The 8,166-nt window shown below is 42.5% G+C and overlaps 1 protein-coding gene across 1 annotated transcript; it reads right to left on the reverse strand.

Annotated features, from left to right (window-relative positions):
- Window positions 1-7,275: 7,275 nt before the first annotated feature.
- On the reverse strand, window positions 7,276-7,590 carry SARC_00876 (hypothetical protein). Its single transcript, XM_014305410.1, has one exon. The coding sequence runs from the start codon at window positions 7,526-7,528 to the stop codon at window positions 7,298-7,300; it is 231 nt and encodes a 76-aa protein (XP_014160885.1). The 5' UTR covers window positions 7,529-7,590; the 3' UTR covers window positions 7,276-7,297.
- Window positions 7,591-8,166: the final 576 nt, after the last annotated feature.

Consider the following 8,166-nt stretch of genomic DNA (forward strand, 5'->3'; position numbering starts at 1 on the left):
CGATTCTGGTGTACTGTATAACATACGGTTGCTTCCAGCTGAAGCATATGCCTGCTTTCGATAAATCTATAGATAACATGCCCCTTTTGGATGGTTAAGCGTTTACACGATCAAATACAATCCGCAATTTAGAACTCAATTTTTGTACAAACTGCCAATTGTGTGAATTTTATGTATGCAGTATGACTCAATATGACTTCTCGTGACTTCTCCAAACCTTGAGGTGTGTGAATATAATGCAGTTTGACTCAACAAATGCTAGTAGATAGTACAGATAACAAATGCCATAGCCTCCCATAATATCTAAAGTTAAAGAAGTTAATGTGACCCTACTCAACAAGAAAGTACACCCGCAATTCTCGCCGAAATAAAAAATGATGGATATTAATTTTTGCAGGTAAATTACATTAGAAGTAAATATATATATTTCTTTCAAAGTCTATTTCCACTACATCCGCTATGCCTGCCACTATACCTGCCTTGCAACGCTCGTGAAGTATTTTCTATGTGGCACGCTCACACACGTCACGATTGGTAAGAGACGATATATGCACTGTGAATAAAATAGTAGTAAATTTGGCATTCTATTGAACTGCTTCAATATAGGTTCAGGGTTTAGAGGTTTAGGGTCGTAGGGCTTAAAATCAGCGCATAGTACAAAAAAAATGCGGCTTGCTCTCGGCAATACTAGATACTGCTTCAATATCAGTTTTATAGTGACAAGAAGCCCAATCAGGTAATTGTCATTAAAGCACTTGTACTGTGTGCTTTACACTACGGTTTATTAGACTATTGGAAACTAAACTAGATGGAACTCAGACCTGAGTGAACTAGTAGTGTATGACTGAACCCTAGTGTATTTGGGTCCGTCCTAGATATAGGAGGGACTCGGATTCGCATAATAAATACCAATACCAAAGAATTCCCGTGCCCTCACTGCCCTGTCCTGTAGGATTAAATATGACATGGGACGGTCTGATCGTGCTTTGTCCCGTACTCCTAAGATTAGGCCTCTAGACGACACTATGTCGTATCCCGAACTACAACCACCCCCCCTCTCTCTCCACCACGCAGTCTCGCCAGTCCCATATCATCCCCAGTCGCCGGTCGTCTGGAAAAAAAGTACTGAAATACATATTTGAATGAGAATATCATTGTATACTTGTGTGTTTCGCTTCCAAACTGGTCTATTTATGCTATCAGCTAAACTACCGGCCTACTACTAAGTACAACAGTTACAACGCGTCCTCGATCGTTTCATCACGTCTGCTATATCCTCAGTCACCTCTACATCGGCAGCCGTATCCATTGTCGTATTATCAGTTGTGTCATCTACAATTAATATCGCTTCATTGCGCAAGATTGACGAAATTTCTGACTGCGTGCGAGCTGGGATTGCCTACCAGCCCAGAATTTGAGCTGCTCCTGCTTATACACTCGGTATACCGAAGACCGGTATGCTTCCTTGATTGATGCCAGCGTGGATGATGTATTGACAACATACTACACGTGCTCGTTGAAAAATACTTCCTTCTTCAAAACCTGTTGGTAGACTTAGTCCATTTGCGCCAAGCCGAGTTGCACCCGTAGAAGTATTTGCGCGCGGATGAATTTTTTTAAAAGCCGCAACTATTACCTACCGTTCGACCTGTGGTAAGTCCGCCACTGAAGACACGTCAAATAGCAACATGCCGTACATATAGCCGGCTAGGGAACGGAGCGACACGTTTTCCGGTCTTCCAATTTGCGGTATGTATGCTTTAAAGTTTTAATGTGTACACGATTTTCTTTGTTTAAACCGACATTCTTGATCTAGTGAATGAGGAGTGGGTGGTGCGCTACGATCAATGCGGGTACCAGCCAAGATTCAACCAGCCTGTGTATGTATGCTGCCATTGGTGTACATTTGATCTGACATCGGCTAATTGGAAACATGAGTGCATCGACGTTGTGGTGGCGGACAGTTTTTGTGAACGATGTGCCTCTTGTACCACGACAGCGCCTCCTCTTCATGTGTATGTAGTTCCTGTCGGAGTGACACTGTGGGTTTAATGAAAGTCAACACTTTGTCCAATACGGTCTCAACCTGTGCATCCGTAAAGTGGAAGTATGTAGGTTTCTTCTGATGACTGACGAGTACGTAGCATCACAATTTTCGAGAAAAGAATAGGGGGACTATATCCAAGAGTGACGTAAACCCACACCAAGGGAGCGTTTTGCTGGAGCAACTTGTTGAAAGTTTCCACTCGGCCGTTGACACTGTGCGTATCGGTCGTGACTTAGTAAATTTTCATACCGCGCCGAAAGGCCCTGAAACTGTTACCTAATTATAGGACTCCCTTTATCGACCACAAATTCCATACCATGTTCCCTAGGGTATACTTGTTCATACCTGGATAATAGCTGCCTCCGTCTGGTCCTCGTGCTTCAAAGGTTGCCCCGTAGCAAACTAACTAAATCTATCTTGTGCGGCGACAACGAACTAACCCCATTGGAATCATCGCTGGTGTTGAGAAAATAATGATTGACTTCGTCCGTGATGGCTTATGGGCGTAACGGCCGTTAAAAAACCCCAATGGTGAATAGGTCCGATCGGCGTGACGGTACGGATACATTTGGGGCATGTGTCAAGTATCGGTTCAATTAATGTAGTTGTAATATTCCAACCACATTTGGATTTAAGATTATCTTCTTGACAATTAATATTAAAGGGTTGTTTCAAAGCATGAATGCGACCAATGAAACAATTATGGATGATCTAGTTGTTGACACCAAACAAATCTAGACCGAAGTAGTGAGTGATCAGAGTGTAACGATATAGACAACAGTCTCAGTCTAAAATTCCCTGATTGAGGGCTGAAGCTAAACTCTTTTTTTTGTTGCTGTTGAAATTTAACGTATTCCCTTCTAGTACGTTCGCCTTGTTGAGCCAACTTTACATTACGACGTTTCCCCCCGATGACCTCCCCGAGCTGGCGAGTTCACCGATCGGTCAAGAACTTGTCACGCCCGCCACTAGAGGATGTGTCATGCGCGGTTTTCGACGATCCAGACACGGGTGCGTCAATCTACAACAGGCACACCATCTAGAACACGAAGCCTACGCGCGTTTTTTCTCAGCCAGAGACATTATCGTAGATCGCGGCTTTAAACCTTCAGTACATTTTAAATAAACTATTGACAAGAAACTTGATGAGGGTTTTTCACTACGTAAAGTAATGTATGGATGAACGATCCTACAGGGGTGCATATTGGCCGAATTTATAGCTAACTTGCGGCCATAGAATCCCTCATTAGTATTGTTCATAAAGAATAAAGCCTCAAAATGTAGAAAAGTCACTGAATGTATATTCACCCATTTAACTGATGAAACATACTGAAATATTGACCAAATATGTACAAATGCACATCTAGCGACAATTCCACCTTTTTAATGTACATTTTATGATTTTATCGTGCAAAATTTGCTTGAATTTGATCAAAGAGCCTTCGGCTATATACATTTTTAACGAATAAATGTGTTGAGGGGGGGAGGGATGTTGCCAAACATATCTTACTGATTGGGGCGTAACTCACATGGTCTGTGATGCTCTTTTGCAGGAGCATACGAGAATAGTATTTCGGAAATTCATTTTCAAATTCTGTTGTCATGTTGGATACTTGTGACATAGTTGTGCGAAGACAATGCCTCTAAATCATACACGAGTTGTGGATTTTCTGATACCACTCTAGTATAGGCACAAAGCAAACCCCCACAGCTAAAACTGTCGTGTTGGACTACACCGCCTACTCTATGGCTATATGTAACATTATCTGTGAGGAAACATTTTCATCCATCGTACTATATAACTGGATTGTTCGTCAGCTCTAGCAGGACTTGGCATACCATCTAAAGAAAGTAACTGTGGCTTTTGTTCTGTATAATGTAACAATCGCTAAGTTTTAATGTGCGTTCATATGATTCTACGGGATCAATAGAGTGATCCTTTTGGACACCTGTGCTGGTCCCTTACGTCGTAAGTTTCCCTATGATACTTGTGTAAATCATTCATCCATACTCTACGTGCAACAGCATTACAGAAACGTACCGCCTGCTCAGGCTGTACGAAGCACTCGAAAACCAGCGTGTGATAATGCTAAAATATTTCTGGAAGACACTTCTGAACTATGGTCTAAATTTAGTGCAACAGTCATTGATTGACTTGACTTTGTCGTACATCGCCCCTATCTTGCGTGCAAATGGACAAGAAACTCGAACGTGATGTGCGAAACGTGTATAAAAATGGCGATTAAAGGCAAAGGTTTGGACGAGGACGACCAGATGTATAATATTTTAGTAGCAGAACTAGATACAAGGGGACTGGCGTGGCCTACATCACTTCTGGTGGTTATGACAGGTCTTGTCTCGGATATTATCCAGTTTAATCAGTTTACTTGCGCAAGCAGAGCGGGATTGCGTGTCAATCAGAACGATTATGCTTCAGCGCATCAGCAACGCTTGTGGCTCATATAGGCAGAACAATATTATCGTGCCAGCTTTGTTGAACGCCCTTTACAATGTTGCCTGCAAAAAAATGACATTGCTACTCAATCGACAATGTGCAGCTACTATAGTTACCCCTAGTATGGTGAAAGCTAACACAAAGAAGGGTCGTCATACAATTTCATGTGGAACAGAAGGCACTATGTATACTCATAATATCTCAGGAAAGTAGACAGCTGAAAAGTGTAAGGATGTGCTACGAAGTGTGGTGTTCCACTGGGGGACAGCTTCTGTTGACGCAGTTACAAGCGGTACAACTAGGCAGCAGTCAACTTGATCTTACCTTAGGGACAAAAGCGGATATGATTGAGCGCATCGGAATGACGCTCCTGAACCCTATCACCCGTTGTCAACATTGAGGGAAGCATGAACACTAGACAAGATAGCACACCATAATTGCTTCTTATCGTAGATAAACTGAATTGATCACACATAGTATATAATAGTTAAAAAAAGCTGTGCGCTTATATTTTTTTAAGAAAACTAAAAAAATGCTTGGCACCAATATTTGCCAAGCGTTTTGAGAATGTTTGGCTTTGTTCAATTTTCAGGAGGCTATGTCCAACATTTGAAAAATCAAATCAAAAATCAAAACCCCAAGGTGTATCTAGTTCTCCATAACGTTTAAGCCATAGACGATCACATTTATTTGGCTCGCCAGAAGGACTCAACATGTCCTACTTCACAGGAGATTATCTTGTTCTGTGAGTATTTTCGGATATACCAAGTTACAAAATTTGCCTGATTTCCTTTCCTGTATAAATTTTAATGTTAGTTGGAAAACTATAATCTCAAATGCACAGTAAAGTTTGAGTTTCCTTACTCTAAAGTGTGTACCATTTACTGCATTTTAAAATAAAATCCGAAAATGGATTGTTTTGATTGTTGCAAAAATCTACCCTTGCATTTTTTACGGATCCCAAAATTTAAAATTTACGTTAAACATGTGCTTCTACTATTAGGAACCGCTATTTCTACAGTGTGGGGCGCCTGTATATTGACCACCTTGAGCCCATGTACCCAACGGTCCCTCTTGAAAGGGATCGAGTGGTACTGGCGTATCGAAGCTGTGAACGAATTTAGCTAGGTCCGTCTCGTACGAGTCAAGAGTGTCGGCCATGTGACAGTACAACGTCCACGCCGCGGGAAGTAACACTGAGGCACGTGCTTCCTTCTGAGACTCATCTGTTCTCGGTACGGCAGTGTCGCTAGCTGGAGCGAGTTCTAGATCAATAAACCGATATGCTGCGTCTCAATGTTTAGGAAAAGATGGTTGTGGAACGAACTCGCTCTCTTGATCGGAACGAGCCGTCGGTGGTGACTAATTATCTGTACTCCATGTTCGTACCTTCTTCAATGGTGCTGTAACCAAATTCAAAAATTCGATAGGCAGCTCTAAGTATGCTGGGAGCGTGCTTCGGTAAAATACGACGTGAGTTTATACCCCAACTAGTTCAAAGCCGAAGGTAGGCCTCGGAGTTCTAAACATCAACCGAAATGAAATCGTTGGGGCGAGTTGTTGGCGGACGCGTGAGACCACCCGCTAGCTTGGCTAGAAATGTAAAATTCCACAGTAAGAGGCCGGCGATATGATTGCCTCTGTGCAAGAAAGTTTCCGAACGGTGTGAAATAATGATGGGTACATCCATGATTATCGGGAGATGGAAATCTTGCAGATCAACGGTCATTTAGTATTGGGGTTTGCGAGTATCAAAAGCGTCTTCAGGGCCCCACGTGCCAGTACCGTCGACGGTAATGTACAGGTCCGTGACGTATACTCGCAGACCGTTCGACATCAAATCAGCCGTGATTTGTTTTGTACAAGATCAGTTTTACTGAATTTACAGTCCCAGCTATACTGAGTTCGTCTGAATCGGCGAGTTGTAGTGCTATGAAACTCGTTGGTGGTCGTCTACTCTGAGTAAAACAACGGCCACAATCTGCTGCGACGCTGTACGCTACTACCATCTTGAAACAAATAAAATTATCTCTATTGGTAGTGCCAAACTGGGCTTCCACTCGACTCAAGGCCGTGCGACTGGCATAAAAATTGGGTCGAGACGATCGGCTGTGTGTGTGAAGTACCCCTCAAATACTGTAAACGGATCAGGTATGTACTGCATATCAACTTCTAGATGCTGTCGCGTACCGTATTCCCGTACATGTATTGTTCTAAGTATTTCACTATGTGGATGAGTTGTTATTTGACAAGATACTAAGAAAACCGGTCTATTAAACTTATCACCGGCAGTCTTTGACACAGCCCGTCATTTCTCTGTCGGTGGCTCAGTACTTCTTTTTTATATCGTTCAACTTAGTACAGAAGAAAGACTATGGGTATAGAAATCACAGAAGTATAAGTGTATTACCAAAATTCCGATGTGGGTCTTGCGTATCTTTGGTAAACTCACTGATAGTATCTGCATAAGCCAGGTCGACTGAAAAAGATGGCAGGTGTGTTGGTCGAGGTAATCCCTTTGACATGTGATAAGTGCTGTGTATTGTCCTTCCAAACGTTGTTGTTCAATAACCACTATGTTATTAATCGTTAAGTGGACCACTTCTAGTATGTGTATCAGTATGCTGCAATTGGTCACGAAGTGAACCTTCCTCTGCAAGTGTACAACTCTGTGGTGAGGCAAGTGTACCATTCCAATCTCTATGGAAAATGCAGTCAACAATCATTGATGCATTCTGTCACCTGCTATGGAATATATCCTTATAATGTTGCAGGCTTTTCGATTGGGTTATGTATTACAGGATCGGAGATCTGTCTAGTGTACAGTATAGCGCTGCTTCTTCGTCCTCCGTAATAATTAGGCGTGGTGTCAGAGGGTCTACCACTACCGATGACAGTCCCATTTGAACACGATGTGTCTCACATTGCCTAGTACATTCCTCATCTTCCTCGTATTCGCGAGCCCAATGTGGGGGAATCTGTACAAATGCAGCAGCACCAAGGGCCTCATTACCAGCGTATGGCATAATTACAAAACGCTGATGCGGTAAAGAACAATAAAGGCGTATACTGCGAATGACAAACAGTAGCAGGTCTGGAAGTGTCTTAATCTGAATGCTTTCCATCTGAATATTGCCCTTTTCTTAGTGAGGTATGATTGCGGCGCTAAAATGGCAGCAACGTTATGTAGATACGGTCCCCGCCATGCTCTATTCTTAAACGATAGTGTGATAAACAACGCTATTTCTCTTTGTTGCAAGAATGTCGTCGCATTTCCAAGGTACATACTACAACTTAGAAAAGTTGGTATATGGATGGCTGGAGTTGAATACATCGTTGTCCGCGCAAATGTAAACAAATTTCAAGACCTGATCCCAGTGATGCGAAAGTGATTCGCGTACTGATCCCGTCGCTAGATTCTTCGTCGGGATAGGTAAATCGTTCATGTACGGTTCTGCATCCGGGAATTTACCAAAGATCGTACTGGCGCATCCATTCTCAATACCTTCCTGTAGCAAGTATATCGTCATCGGGCTGTAGTTGATGGTACGATCTAGCCATGTCACATCGTCATAATGATGGCATTGGTGCAGTGTTCCGTCAATTCCGTCTCCATATGTAGTTTAAATACAATTCACGCAGTTTGTTTGTTGGTCTTTCCGTA

This window comes from Sphaeroforma arctica (genome assembly GCF_001186125.1).
Source record: "Sphaeroforma arctica JP610 unplaced genomic scaffold supercont1.31, whole genome shotgun sequence".
NCBI lineage: Eukaryota > Ichthyosporea > Ichthyophonida > Sphaeroforma > Sphaeroforma arctica.

Bases quoted from the DNA above. Each gene is read 5' to 3' on its own strand.
- SARC_00876 (XM_014305410.1), bottom strand. From the start codon at position 7,528: ATGCCATACGCTGGTAATGAGGCCCTTGGTGCTGCTGCATTTGTACAG.